Genomic DNA, 15,934 nt, shown 5'->3' on the forward strand with positions numbered 1-15,934 from the left:
ATTTATTCCGCTGTACATTTCCCACTGCTACTGTACCTTTTCCACTGCTGAAAGCCCAAATTTCCACCATTATTAAAGTATATATTATCTTCTTATTGGCAAGATCCATGTTTACCATGTGTAGCCTAGTAGACCAGTGCAGAGGGCAGGTGTAGATTATCATGGACACTGAAGGAGCCGCTAGGGGGCGCCCGTCACACATGCCATACCAGCAGGACCATTTGAGGACGATGTTGTCATTAACACTAACTAAAACTAAAAGGCTATGATTGATATGCAACATTTTTTTTTATTTTTTTTATCGATTTATATATGGTCCGGGTGAAATCTACTTAACTCGAGTAATGAATCTGCGTTTCGATGTAGGATATTTAGTTAGTAATGTCGTGAAGTGTTCAATGTCGGGAATTTAGTAATGTCGTGAAGTGTCGCGAAATGTATGTCTTTTGTTTTGTGTAACATGGGTTATACACATCACATGTCAGGCCAACGCCGGTAAATGCGGAGTGCTTCCTCTGCTAAAAACCGAATGGTAATTTCTGGCCATAGTGCAATCAGCAGTTAGACGGCACCCCGGCGGGCGCGCAGGAGGTTTAAACCATGTTGCCTTATGATCGCCAGCGAGAGTAGACGACCTGAGTAAACAACAGTAGTTAGGTGCCTCAAGGAGGCAGGAATGGGAATTTCATCGAGGGCACTGGCATCGAGGGTAATTGTTATTTTATCATAGTCTCGTCCTCGTGTATTGTAATCGTGGCAATATCCCCCCGAAAATCAGAAGAAATGATAATTGCCGTCGGATCTTCAGCTACCTAGACGTTGACAGCAAGCTAGCTTGCTAACGACTAACCTAGCTAGCTAGCTTGCTAGTGAGCTAATTCAGATAGCCGAGGGCCCTCTTCGATCTTGTTCGTGTTTGTCAGCCTCACAACCCGGTTACTGGGCCGTTCGCTCGCGAATATAGTTATGATATCTACTTTTGCCCTCTTTTAATCGGAACCCGTGCTTACATGCAAGATTAAGGGAATCACGGAAATAAACCTGGAGCACATTTCTTAACGCAGGTATGTTTTGTCTCAATTTTGTTGCCTTTGTTGTCGCTTTCTCTTTAGCTATAACACAAATACGCTTAGCTAACCCGATTACGATATCAACCTAACGTTAACGTAGTTAGCTAATGTAAGTAGCTAGCTAGCTAACGTTAACTCATTCTGACTAGCTAACTTAGCTAGCTTAGCTTTGATGTTTGTAAGTTACCAGTCAGGTTTGTATAACTACGACAGCTTCTCTGGGTAGTGAGGCATTTGAGATTGATGACGGTGACAAACTCGTTTTTGAATGGTGAGCTTCAGGCACTTTAAATGGCAAGGGTTATTATGAAGCTAACTAGCACTAACGTCCAGTCAGCTAACTTAGTAACGTTAACGTTTACTAGTTATGAATCTCAGTCTCAAAACTGCAACAGTGGCCTGTGTGAGAACAGCCTTTGCTAGCTAGCACCTGGGCCTAGTTACACAGCTATCATGCTAGTAGTAGTAGCAGCACTAACGATAGCTTCTCGCTTGACTAATCTGACATCTTGGTGTCGTAATTATTGTTAAATAATATTCTACAATCGGACAACTATCCGATACAAAGATACAAAGAGACTAGACAGCGCATCAGATGATCCCTATGGGAATCATTAAATTACTTGTCTGTCATCACAAGAATGTTAGTCGCCTAGCGTTACCCTCGCTAAATCCATTGTTTTGAGATTTGCATTTACACGCAAAATATGTAGTTCACGTTAGTAAACCAGGCCAGGTCCAGCCTGGCTTATGTGCATGGCTGGCTTGATTCTGTTCAGGACTGGTAGGACGGAAGCTAGTCATGCCACTGAAATAGTTGTGAATTGAAATGACATGAAATAATGTCTGAGAAATTAAGAGGTCTTGTTGCCTGGACATATCAGTTACAATGCTTCCAATGCTAATCCAGCACAATAAGAGCGGGATAGCCAGCTAGCTCATGAGCTCACAACAACTAGCAGCAACTTCCATAACGGTCAGTGGCTAAAGCAGTTACACTGATGATTCCTGTAACGTTAACTATTTTGCTGCAATTGGTTCAACTTCTGTTTCTGGGCAAAGGTATGGGATAAACCCAGATAACACAAGGCTAGCGGACCTACAGCGGGTCTCCGTTGGACGAGTTGGCGGACCTCCGGCGGAATATAACACAAGGCTAGCGGACATAAAGCGGGTCCCCAATGGAGCTGTCCGCACGTCTAACTGTAGGCCTAGCTATAACTGCACTTAGATTACTAACATAAATGTATTTTAGACAGTAGGCTAGGCATTTTGAGGAGTAGGCCTACTGTAGGTGCCAGCACCACTGTTTGGCCAAATTCAAACACTGGTTAACACTATGGTAATATTTGAGCGTCAATAGCCTGCCTATCTTTCGTTGTAACATCATTCCGCTCACTGAAGAAAAAATCCCTTCACGCGCCGAGTGTTCCGATCACCTCAGAAAGGAGCAGTAGGCTATGAAGCGGCACAGCGTGCGGCCTATAGGCTCTTGATAGAGTCTTATTGAAAATATAGTCCTAATGTGGGCGCGACAGTGGTTTTGAAAGGCAGAAAGGTGTTTTTTAGGCAGAAATATTTAAGTTTAAGATGTTTAATTTAAGACATATATATATATAGCCCAATTTGTATTATTGTTTTTTGTATCAAATGTTTGGTGTGTCGGCAAGGATCTTGCCGTGGCGGTGCGCCACAGCAAAACCTTACCAGCGGAAACGTCTGTCACTATCTCTTCATAGTCCTCCAATTACATTTACCTGGTAAATACATGCAAAGTATAGCCTAATATATAATGGTTAATTACTGAGACACCTATACTGTAGGTATAATTTCAAAACAGGAGTATTTCAAATGTTCAATTACTGCACATTAGATAGCCTAACTCAAACACTCATTGAACTGCTGAAACTGAACAAGGAAGTCTATCTAAGCCTGGTGGTGCCCTCCTGCGGCCGAAAACGGTAACTGCAGATTGTAGCCAACTAACAAGAACATGGACTAAATCATACTTGGTCAACAGAACGTAATGAACATAAAAATCAAACAAAGTACAGTTACTCTTAGCTACCAATAGCCTATAACCAGAGATTACATGATAATAGTATGAAGAAGCTATCAAAATCCCTACTGAAGCCATAGCTAGCAACATAGGGCTAACGCTAATATAGCTAGCAACATAGTGCTAACACTAATCTACCGGGCATTTCTAAGCAATGATAAAACAGCGAGGTAGAATCTCACCATTAAGGGATTGAACCAGTACACTTTCATCACGTTGTTCAAATATAATTATCCCTCACACTGTTATCTATCTCTATACTAATAAAAGACAACTAAAGAGCTACAATACAGTAGCTGGTGGTTAGGCTAACGTTACGTTATGTTTGTATACAGCTTTACATTTTGAACCAGAATTTACCTGACCTGTCCAGGGTGTCGTGTTGAGCTGGTCGTCAGTGACTAGGTTGTTCAAGACTACCCTCCAGTGATGGTTGCAAGTGGAATTTTGACGGTATCCCAACCGAGTTCCACCATGGGAAAAGGGACAGGGGAGGGTGTGCCATGCAAGCAGAATTCCGACGGTATTCCAACAGAGGTCCACATGAGTTTTACCATCAGAAAAGCGACAGGGCAGGGCGTCAGCGAATGCGAGTGGAATTCCTCTCAGAGACCGCTACCGTCTCGCCAGCAGAAATTCTCCAGCTGTTTAACAACGGTGCCCCTCTAGACACCCCCCTGTAGAAACAGAGCGGATTGTCGTTCTGATTCCAATGGAGGACCGATACCTGTGTGCTATCTGGGAAAAGGTTGGAGTGAAAGGATGAACAAGTGGAGGTTTGGGGTATAGTCCCATAAAATCATCCCCTTGAACCCCGTTGGGACTCCCAATACTTTCACCGCTACTCTACTTCTGCAGTGGAGATCGGCGGGTTGATTTTGGTGTCCTCCTTTATTTTGGTGTGCTGGGACTACTGCCTCTTATGGTGCCAACAGAGAAATGCAGGTCAACATTGACTGGAGGGAGGGAGGGAGTGACAACCCGACAAACGCTATCTATGGTGCTGGCTTACAGCCATGCATAAAAAAACATTTTAGTCAAACGTTTAATGTTACCCGTCCAGCCAGCCACATATAATGATGTTTGCATTCAATTGGTGTGGGTACGTTTCTCATTTTGTGCAGTTTTGATGTTGGCTGACTTATTGGTTTAGGTTGCTATTATTAAGATATGAATCCTGGTCACTTCGATGTTTTATGGGTAGTTTAAACTACCTGGCTATATACGACAGATGATTCTAGTCAAATTGGTAATCAGAAAAGGCACATAGAACCACTGTAAACCTGTTATTTGGGATTATGCTGAAACACATATTTGCATGTCTGGTATTTCATATTCTTCTGCTGTCACTCTGAAACAGTGACTGGGTTGCTGTATGTAGCTTTAGTTCACCACATTAAAGCATCCTCTTCCCTTTAGAAATCAGTATCCACCTCGGTGCTATAGGGGGAATTGCCACTGTGTCCGCCCCCTGAGGCTACTGTGTCTATGTGTTCATGAAGCCTCTGGCGCGGTGGCACAGAGGGCCATCAGTAGCTCGAAGGTACAGTCTCTCTGGAGTGTGGGTTGGAGCTCACTGGTAGCAGTTCCACATCCTCCTCACCTGGGGAGAACATCTCAGAACCCCCCACCCTCACACCCCTAAGCCCCAGTTCCCTGAAGTCACCACCTGCAGCATCCTATTTCTGCTCATGTGATTGAAGCATAGACCTGCTGAGTGTATCCATGTATCCGTTCACCATAGATGTGTCTTCTTGACTTCCGTGGACACGTAAGGCTATCCCATTCCAGTTGATGCTTGATATTTTGGCCATTTGCTGATCTCTTATGGTAAGATTACTTTTGTTGCAGAGTGGTTTGTGTTGTGGTGTGTTTTTGGTCAGCTCAGGATTGCTCTGTCTTTTGAGGTACTGTCTTTTGTGTTGTCTGGTGTGTGTTTTTGTTCAGATCGGGATTGCTCCATCTTTTTTGAGGTACTGTGTAGAAATGGTTTTGGGAACTTGTTAGTCCAGATTCCAGGCAGACCTGCCGGATTTTAGAGCAGACCGAATCAGCCAGCTTCACACGAGCTGTGCTTGGTTTGGCTGAAACCTGAAAGGTCTTCTTAGTTTATATAGGCTAATCGTATTGGTAACAGCAGGGTTAGAGAGCTTTGCTTATCTCTGTCTGAGATGGTTACTTATAGACCCATTTGGCCTTTTATTCATCTTAGTTTAAGGGTTCTCTGGTGGCTCAAGTATAGGCAAACACCACTTGGGAGCAGCTGTGTGTGCAACAGACCTATGTAATTCCACTCCACCACACCAAGAAGTAGGCTAATGAACAGAGCCAATGTGCCTTTTTAAACAGATGGCTGCTTTCATAATTCAAAGGAATGGATTTGAGGTGACTGCACTGAAGCATAAAATATTCTTCTCTGTTCTCCTATATTATGAAGGAGAAGCAGGGAAGAGTGTGATTAAAACGGATCATTTAGGCATCGAGGGAAGGCGATGCATGGTTCAGGGCTGTGTGTGTGGGGGCGGTTGAGGAAGTAGCCTATGTTATGTTAAATATTAGACTAAAGGTGGGTTGTAAAATCCATGGTCCATGGTCTCGAAGCAGATCCATTTCATGGCGTCCATCTATTCCTATGCATTGATGAATATTAGGCTGAATATGTAGGCCATCTTCTGGTGAAATAGATGCTGTGGTAGTGTGTATGTTTGTTTTTTTGTCAGTAATGACCTTAATGTATTCATAATTTCCCTGCTGTTATTACAGCACATGCGACTATACTGAGGCCCAGCTTACTACTATCCAGTCTGAATCATGCACTGCCCGGAATGGATAATAAAACAAATGCTACACAACCATCTTAGCCCAGGGCCCCTATTCGTTAGCTCTCACAATAAAAGACTGGATGGACGATTTTAGTTATTTAGTGCACACACAGAGAATGGGTAGCTGACTGTGAATACAATAATGTGTTTAGGCCTATCTTCATGCTGGCGGATTAAGCTATCTCTTTATTTTCTTTTGAAAAATAATGATTGCCTTTGTGCAGACTCTTTGCCTGAAGACTAATGTTCATCTCCTCTCCCTTCCCCTCCCCTCCTCTCAGTTGTAAGTTGAGGAGCTGCAGATGGCCCCCTAGGAACAGAGGCACGAGTCTTCTTGGCGTTGTGTCTGTGCGGACCAGCCACGATGAAGAGTGAGGTGCCATCAGAGGCTCCAGGCAGACAGGAGCACCTGAAGGGGCCTCTGGCCAACCCTGAGCCCATGGAGGCGGCCAAGAGCTTCCCCGCCAACATGGAGGTCATCGGCAAGGCAGGTAGCGAGTTTGCACCACTGTGCGCAGAGGCCAGGCACAGGCCTCTGCGAGAGGCGGGCGCGCGTAGGGACTCTGACAAGGGCCTCGCCGGGCGCAAGAGCCGCAAGAGACAACAGGCGGGGCCCTCGGACTGCTCCCTGAAGGAGGGCCGAGTGAGCGAGGAGTCTCTGGCCCCTCAGCGGCACAGGGCAGAGCTCCAGGAACGCCACAGCGAGGACGAACGCAACCCCGAGTCCTCCTTCAGTGACTGCGCCTCCTCACCGTCCAGCCTGCGCTTCGGGGACTCGGACACCCTCACCTCCGAGGAGGAGGAGGGGGAGGCGGGAGCGGCGGGGGGCCAGCAGACGCACCCGCAGCACAAGACTCCCGCCCCGCCGACGGGCGGCGGGGGAGGGGCGGGGCTGCGCCCGGCTCCGGGTCGCACTCGGGGGAGCCGCTCCCACAGATGGGCGCCGTCGGAGGCAGAGCCAGTGCTGCTGAAGCGGCCGTGCCTGAGCGGGCGGCGTCCGCTGCACCGGAAGCGCTTTGTGAAGGCGGTGCCGGGCGGCGGCGGAGGTGGCGCCGCCCAGCGGACTCAGAAGCAGAAGGAGCGCCTCCTACTGCAGAGGAAGAAGCGGGAGGTGATCGCCCGCCGCAAGTACGCGCTACTGCACAGCACCAGCAGCTCCAGCGAGGAGCTGAGCAGCGAGTCGTCCTCGCCCTCCTCCACGGAGGCGGAGGACGAGCTGTATGTGGATGTGAGCAGCAGCAGCAGTCAGCCCAGCAGCGCGGCGGCCGCCACAGGTAAACCCCACCTTCAGTCTGTGGTAGGGAGGGACAGGCATTTTTTATCAAATCACTGTTCGAATATCTTCACTTTTGGGCGGGGGTGGGGAAGGAGAGGGGGTGGGGTTCCTATCTGAACTGAAATGAGGAAATGAGATGTGTGGCTTGTTAATTGCGAAACGTTGCCAGTAATGCTTCCAGCTGTGTGAGACTGGAATGACATTTTAGACCTAGCCTCTCTTATGCTGTGTTCACACTGCAAGCCTTCATGCTCAATTCAGATGTATTGCTCGGATCCGATTTGTTTTGTTCTCCTGTTCACACTGAAGTCGCATTGCAAGACGTCTGACATGTATCTCATTTAGGACCACGTGAAAGTGGCGCAAATCTGATTGAAAAATATCAGATTCCATGTGAATTATGCTGTTCACACTGTCATGAAAGAAATCAACCTGAGCAAAACATTTTTTTGAAATTGTTTTAATCGGATTTGGGCTACTTTTGGCTGCAGTTCGAACAAGGCCTTAGAGACTGACGATTTTAAGACACAGGCATGCATTTGTTGGGAGACTGCATTTAATGGAAGTTTTACAGGTACATTCCTAATTCACCATAATTTTCCATATAAAAAAAAAAAACCTTCCATATAAAAAAAAAAAAGTTAACGTGTGAAAATACTCTGGTTCACACATATGAACAAATACAAACCAGGTTTATTCAAATAACCTTGGCCGTCCTTAGGTGGCCTCCACATACATAGGGCACAACCTCTATTTCCTAAGATCACCATTTGTTTTACCATCTCCATCTGTCCCAGTTAGAAAGCCGTGAGCCTGGCAGTGACCATCAGTCCTCATGGCAAGCAGACCTGGGTCGAAAATCATATTATTTACTTATCTGTGGTTGATTGTTCTTGTCTGGCACAATGGAACTAAAATGTGAACGGCCCATCTGACTCTCCAGGCAGATTCGAGCAAACGCTAAACTAATTGAAAGAATATCAAATAGTATTTTGAACTGGCTCTGATGTCAAACACCGCAGCTCCACACTCTTAGAACAGATGTGTCAACGACAACACGTTATTGTCGTCAACGTAACACATGGATGTGTTAAAATAACACATCTGTTCTTCGTGCACCAACAACCCACGCTTTATTCATAAAGAAAGAAAGATAAATAAATGTTGTTGAATGAGAGGTGAAAATGGATTTGCTATGATGATCATGAAACTTATCATGGCAGGTCCAGCATGTGGCACACACACACGCGCGCGCACACACACACACACACACAGCCCCCTCCCTCTTCACAGTCTACGTCGGAGGGGCTGCTGACTTAGACTCTGGTGGGCTGGAATCCATGGCCAAGCCTGTTAGGATTTTTATAAGCGTACATAGGCTGAAAATGCCTGAAACAAAGAAGGCTCTGTTGAAGAGACACATTAATTTCTCCTTCTCTTCTTCATACGCCTCTTTTATGAATGTCTGAGGCTGGCTCTCCAGCGTTTAACCATGAATATGCATGCTTTGATGGCCTGCTAATGTATGTGCTCTGACATACTAATGAGGGTTGCTTGCCTGCTTAAAAAAGGCACCGTAGAAATGTCCTCACATGCACATATAAAGTTAAATTCTGTATGTTTATTTAAATTTGAAGTCCCTGGGAAGCAAGAACGGCAACATATGTCTCCTACATGTATTCATTGCAACATATCTCCTACATAATGTCTCCACGGCTCTCTGTGGAACATTGCCTTTGTTTCCCCAAGGTTACTTGCCAGAGCTGCTCTCTCTCACACCTCTCTGACTCAGCCTGGCCTACCTGTGGGAAAGAGGCTAAAGGCCAATTTATCTTTTGTAAGACAGGGTGTTGTATGACATGTCTTACACAAAAATAATATCAATCAGACACTTTCTGTGTTTCATGCTTCGCCCGACCCTCTAGATACACTGCAAGGCTGATATACTCGACCTAGCCGATACTTCGCCTCATCTTAACTAGCAATACCCTTCACCAGAACAACACACTCTGAACCCTGGAGCTCCTGATCTGGCAGTCTAAAGCAGAGTAGGACCCATACCTCTGCGTCTGCCTCAGAAGTCCACCTGAGCTGGACATGTCTGGGTTTCTCTTCTTCACCCAGCTAGCTGGGTCAGCCCGCACCCCCCCCCCGCCACACACACACAGGCCCCAGCAACGCAGGAGACCCCGGCGATGCAACGCAACGCCCCGACGACCGACCACTTCTCCCCGAGCCACCACCGCTACCCCTCGCGTGAGAGCGGGCGCCGCGTTTCAAAGAACCGATGCTTTTCCGTTCCTGCTGTAACACCACCCTCTTCCCCCTCTGCTCTTGGCTAGATGTCTTCATATAGCTGTAGTACACCCCCCCTCCTCGACTGCCGTAGCCTGGGGAGAGGGGTGGGGGGCGGCCGTAGAGGGGGGGGTCAAGAGAGGGGAGAGGCTGCTGCTCAGCCTTTGCCATGGGAAGTAGGTGGGTGGAGAGATGAGCCGCTCTAAGCTCCACTGCAGCCTGCGTGGAAACGGAGTCTCTCCGAGGGAAAGCTATGCCTTTGTTTACAGCCGAGGAGGAGGAGGAGCGAGGCAGCTGCCTAGGCCAGCAGCTCTCGCTGGCCGGGAGAAGAGGCGCGCCTGAATGTGACGGGACACGAGAGAGAGAGAGAGAGACCCGACCGCAGAGCAAAGTCACCGAGTCCGTAGCCCAGTGAAGACATGCAGCCGGCTGAAGTGTATTTCTGTTCGTCCTACTAGATACATCTGTTCTGATTAGGAAGATTAGGACACTGTTACAGCATAGTGGTGGGACGCGAGTTACCAAGCTTTTGTACTGTTACAATGCAAGTTAAGTGACGGCCACGACCATTCTTATAATGCGTTACATTTCAGGCTGACCGTGTATTGTGTACATACAGAAAGCCCTGGAGGGCTCAGTCTGGCTTCTTCAAAGTGCAGAATGGAAAAATGTTTCTCCAGTCCCATCCCTCTTGACCAAAGTCAATGAACAGAAAGAATAGCATGTACTCATGAATACGAAAAGAAGGAATGCATCTCAAATATGCTCCAGTGTTGTTTTATTTGCATGTTTAACCTCAAATGACTTGGTGTGTTCGCTACTCTTACACCCTTTCACGACAGCCCGTTGCTCTTCTCCGAACCTACCAGTTTAAATTGGCCACATATAGCCTGGCAGTGCGTCCTTATACACGTCGTAAAGGCCAAGTTGTTTGTGTGTCAGCAGTCAGGCTTTGGAGGGGGAGAGTTAGCTAGGCTAGGACAGGGTGCTAAGCAGCAGGACCCAGTAGACTTCTGGAATAGAAATCACCCAGGGGGGCTTTGCACTGTTCACCAGAACAACAAGCCACTGCTGACTGCACAGTGACTGCATAGACACAAACAACACATTATTACACCATCTACATGAGACAACTCCACCTGTGTATTGCACAGTGATTTGGACCGAGTACCCACGATATAAAGAGTAGTTTTACAGAATCACTGTCTGTCCCTCTTCATAAGCATCAGATCAGACAGACTTGTAAGAGCAAACTAATATAGGAGTCATATTAAGAACTGTTTGAGGTGGTGTGAGAAAAGGGACCCGCCTTCTCCCCTCCTGGCTGAAATTTTCGGGAAGCGTTGAGCTTATTGAACACACCCCCACCCCCCCTTCTCATCCAGGCGTGGCTGGAATCAGGGCTGGAGCTCTGAATGGACAACCAATCAGAGGACGGATCCACAAATCGCACTGGGAAAGGGAGAAAAAAAAGGAAACCAATGGGGCTGCAAATATGGGAGAGCAGTATTTGCTGACCTACATTCTAGCTGGTGCCCAAAACACACTGTATGCCTGCACAGTGCGCATGGACATTTAAAGACCATGGCCCAGTCCCAATGTCCACCCTTACGGACTGGCAGACTTTGAGGCGCGTTCCTGCTAAGTGCGTGAGGGCTTAGTGCTGTCGCTTCGTCAAATCGTCAAGTGCACAAGGGCTCTCTGGCAGACATTTTCAGGCCTTTATGCCCCCTCTCCGTAATTCTGCACTTCTGCAGACGTTGCCTAAGGGAATTACCCACGGTTCATATCGTTGAGACGTGAAACACAGGGTTACGTGAAGAACTGCCAATAAACAAGCACAGAATGATCAACCAAACCTATACGTTCACGTTACAAAACAACAAAATGTTTCCATGTTTTTAGCTGAACTTGCTGAACAAGTAGCCTTATTATTTTGGTTTCAATATTTTGACATATAGTTTATCAACCCTATGGGTTTGTATAATTTGATTTGTTTAAAAATACAGTATGTAGGCTTTGGTTATTAATTATAGATTTCTGTTGCCATAAATCATATGATTCCACAGTTACAAGCTGCATGCCATTTAATCATCCATCTTGGTGCAGTGTTCTTTGAATTGAAATTTCCAACATGAATATGGAAAGAGTTGTGAGGTATTTATGCAGAAATGTGTGTTGTCATTCTAGAGTTAAATACTTTTGGATTCATTACAAACTAGAATCATAGGCAGTAATGTAGTTAGCTTATGACCACAAAATCAAATGATTTCAACAAGTTGAACAGAAATGTCTTGAGGGTAATATAAAGGTTTGTGATACTGTAAAGGGATTTGACTCAACCCAAAATTAATTTCATGTTTAATTTCATTTTAAACCTTTATTTCCACTCGGGGGAGACCCTCATTTTCAGCAGAGCCGAGTTTACAAGAATAAAACATAAAATACATGCACAAAAAATTAAATAGGATAATAAAACACTGCACACATTTCATCAAGCAAAGCAATTACAAATAGAAACAAAATGGCCCTTTCTCATGACCTTAAAACAATTAATGGATGGGAGATAGTCTAACTTAAGTGTTTTGCAGTAGGTTCCAGGAGTGAGGAGCAGCAAATGAAAAGGCAGTTTTGTCGAACTGAGTCCGAGTACAAGGAACGTCTAGAACAAGCCAAGCATTTGTAGGCCTACAATAAAAACGTAAAATCAAAACATAAAATAATGTCCCAAACCCACAATAGTAAGAAATATGTTTTGGAGTCAACGTAATGTGATGTCGCAATGTGCTGTCCCATTTTTATACCATTTTGAGCCCTTGCAGCCTCTCGCACTCAACCACTTAATAGGTTGACATCAATAAGTCTGTGAGGGTCCAGGGCTTGAGGGGTTAGGGGGGGTCATTGGGATTGGGCCCATTCATTTAAGGACCTCCTCTCTCAGCTCTGGGTAGACTTCCATCTGAGCCACCAAGAGAGGAGAAAGGAGCTCAGGGAAGGGGTTATGAGGAGAAGGAGGAGAGGAGAAATGAAAGCAGGTCAATGGAAGAGAGCCGATAGCTCTCCCTGTGCTACGTGTCTTTCTCCACCACGGCACACCATTGATGCAGGTGGAGGTTGTTTGAACAGCTGTGTAGACTGTAGCACACATTTGATAGAGGAGCTTTACCTCACTGGCAATAGCTACAAAACCGTAGATTACCTCTCACCCTGAAACACACGCTCCTGTTCATTGAAGCTGTAATTAATGAGTATCTTATATCATTTATTAGGTACCTCATCCATCCTCATCAGTCCTAGGTCCCCCACAAATTATCTTATATGCTCATAATTAGAGGTGTAAAATGCTAAGTAGAAATACTAATCACATATAGCTCCACCCATGCACTGAACCAGCTGATTTCACTAATTAGTTCCCCTACCTGGCTGAAGAGCTGTGCTAATTAGAATCAGCTGGTTCAGTGCATGGGTGGAGCAGATACATGCACATTTTTACTTTTTACTTTTAATTGCTCTAAATAAAAACCTACCTAAATAAATCTGATTCTAATTGGTCAAAATATCAACAGTGGTTCGAACTATGCTTACCCTCACACTAACACAATGCAGATATTATCTCAGAATATGGCACTGTGCCCAATATGAATTAATTATTAGTTATTTTATTTTATTTAGCGGATGAAAGGGGGGGTGGGGTAAGGTTGGGGGGGATTCCTTAGAACAATTAAAATGTTGAGAGGAGGAATATGAGGTGTGTGTGTGGGGGGAGGGGGAAGGGGTCTATATGAAAGAATGTGGCCCTGTGACTAACTCCATGTATCTCAGGTGTCCTGGACGAGGATGTGGTGGTGATCGAGGCGACCCCCCCGGCCCCCCCTGTCCCTGCCAGCGAGGAGATCAACGTCACCTCCACCGACAGCGAGGTGGAGATAGTCACCGTGGGAGACGGCTTCAGGTGAGTACCCCCACCTCTCTCTCTCTCTCTCTCTCTCTCTCGCTCTCTCTCTCTCTCTCTCTCTCTCTCTCTCTCTCGCTGAGCAGGAGGTCACCTTTGTTCGTTCCGGATGTTTATTGCCCGTAGGAAATATGGTAAGGTGTCGGAAGAAAGTCACCTGCGGTAATCTGTTCCCTGCCTCGGCTGTTGGGAACGCAATGTAACAAACGCCAGCTGTCTGGATTGTCCTGAGACAATATTGATGCTTTATCGTGACTCTCCGCCTTGGCATAATCACAGTCAACAACTGCATCGCATCTTACAGAGAGGGACGATGAGTGTCCTGGCGTCCCGTGAAGTTGCGGGACATTTCCAGGTGCTTCGGGGCTGGGTTTCTGTATTCCCAGGGCCCTGTCAGAACCGCGGTGTTGGCCATCTGTCTGTCTGTGCGCGGGGCCCCTGTGGGGGAGGCTGCTGGCGTCCGCGGCAGGACCGATATCGCACGTCCGCGAGCTGGCGGGCCGAACGCGTTTCGCTGGCATCTCCGCAACCGCTCCAGCTGCTGCTGTAGCTGCCTTCTTCAAGGGCGAGCCTCCCGACTAGTAATGGAGTGAAGCCCTCTCCACCACGGTTCTCCTCAGCCAAGCGACCCAGGCCCCGCCTCCCCCACCCCTACACCACCCCGTGGGGCATTCTCATCAGACTGCTCTGATTGCACCTCCACCATCAGAGCAAGAGAGAGAAAGAGATATAAGAAAGAGAGAGAGAGAGAGACAGCTGTTTACTGTAAGCCTGGCGGTGTCTCCTCATATTCTCACACATCCTCCATCCCCTGCTTAATTGTTATTGAGGTGCCTTGGTGCCTGGCGCTGAAAATCATTTCCACCAGCCTGATTCCATTATCCCACTCCCTGCCGCTGCCAGAAATAGTGCGGCCGGCGAATTCCTCTCCTGCCAACAGCAAAGTCACTTTGTCAGTCCGAACGGACTTCTCTGTCTCCGTCTGTGGCACGTCCCCGGTGACCTAGGAAGCGCTGAAACGGTCATCCGGTCAGTAGCTAGCTACACAGCTGAACCGGGGGTGGGGCCCGTGTGAACTTGGAACATTCTCCCGTTTGATCCGAAGGCACGCAGATGTTTAGGGGTGGCAGGCACCGCGGGCCCGATGATTAAGGAAATGGATAACTGGCTGTGGTGGCTGGCAAGAGAAGGGGCCTCATCCCCAGTGACCCTCACAGCTGCCCGGCCCTGGTTCGAGGAGGCCCTGCTGGATTCGGTACCCCAAGTACGCGGCCGCATGAATGCAATCCTGTCATTCAGTTCGACGCTTCAGCGAGAGATCGCTTTCATCAAGGCGTTAATCCACTTAGTATAATTATGTTCTTTGCTAATCCGTACCGTAGCATCAATAGCCGCTATTATGCTTTCAGAAAGCTAATCGGCCCGATCTGGCCTCCCCCGTCTGCCCAGGGTTGCGCCTGGACAAGTCCTCCTCCCACTCAATTGTCGGTGTGTTTAAACACGCCTGCTGCGGAGAACTCAGTCGGTGTCTCTGGCGTGACCGGTCGTGTGGGCATGGCTCCCCGTTCTCCTCAGCGTGAGAGGAGCCCCCCCCCCGGGCCACACACTGTGCAGGCATAACATGATGCTGTACAGATCAGTCAGCTGTCACCCCATGTCCTCAGCGACCGCCAAGTATGCGTTGTTTGTTGTGATCTGAGCTAGGCTTCGCTAGCTGAAGCAAGTTGAATGTGTCTTTTTTTTTTTTTTGTATGTAGAGCAGTGTTTGGGTACTTGTGGCTCTCTTCCGCTCTTCCTAGAATGGGGCCCTTTGTGTGAAACCTAAGGTCAGTTGTTGTGTGTCTGTGTCTGTGTCTCTCTCTCTCTCTCTCTCTCTCTCTCTCTCTCTCTCTCAGGCAGGGACTATTGATGTGACTCATACCCATGTTCTCTCTCTCTCTCTCTCTCTCTCTATCTGTGTGCTGTGTGCTCTGTTCTGTGCTGTATGCTAGACTTTGAGTGGAGTGCAGTGAGTCGGGGAAGCAGGGTTTTTCTGAGCTGGGGGAGGGAATGGAGGGGAGGGGAGGGGAAGGAGGGTTGGGTTAATGGCAAGTCCTCACATCTCAGAAAATGGATGACCTGTATCCAAGGTCGGTGGCTGGGCTCATTTCCCCCTCCAGTTTGTGATTGTGTGAGTGTGCGTGTGTGTGCGTGCGTGTGCGTGTGTGTGCGTGCATGTGTGTGGGTTGTATGTGTGTTGTATGTGTGGGAATGCGATCGTGTGTGTGTGTGTTGTACGTGTGGGCGTGTGTTGACTTGCTGTTTGTGCGTGAGTGAATGACTCCATGTGAGGGGGAAGCCAGCACAGCAAATAGAGTAATAACAGACTGTTGATTACTAGAACTGAGAAGTGGGGGCAGCAGAATGAACAGCCAGAGAGCAGGTGAGAAACAAGGGCGGGTTCCAGCGGTGGTTAGTAGG

At 47.4% G+C, this 15,934-nt stretch overlaps 1 protein-coding gene across 4 annotated transcripts in view; it reads left to right on the top strand.

The window, feature by feature from the left end:
• The first annotated feature begins 672 nt into the window (after positions 1-672).
• rnf111 (ring finger protein 111) overlaps positions 673-15,934 on the top strand; it is a 30,632-nt gene continuing 15,370 nt past the window's right edge. For all 4 annotated transcript variants that reach the window (XM_084436927.1, XM_084436929.1, XM_084436928.1 and 1 more), the window contains exons 1-3: positions 673-1,064; positions 6,233-7,225; positions 13,345-13,474. In XM_084436927.1, the coding sequence (XP_084293053.1) occupies positions 6,316-7,225; positions 13,345-13,474 (1,040 nt within the window). In that variant the 5' untranslated portion in view covers positions 673-1,064; positions 6,233-6,315. The remainder of the gene's footprint in view (positions 1,065-6,232; positions 7,226-13,344; positions 13,475-15,934) is intronic.

This window comes from Borostomias antarcticus (genome assembly GCF_949987555.1).
Source record: "Borostomias antarcticus genome assembly, chromosome: 4".
Taxonomy (NCBI): Eukaryota; Metazoa; Chordata; class Actinopteri; order Stomiiformes; family Stomiidae; genus Borostomias; species Borostomias antarcticus.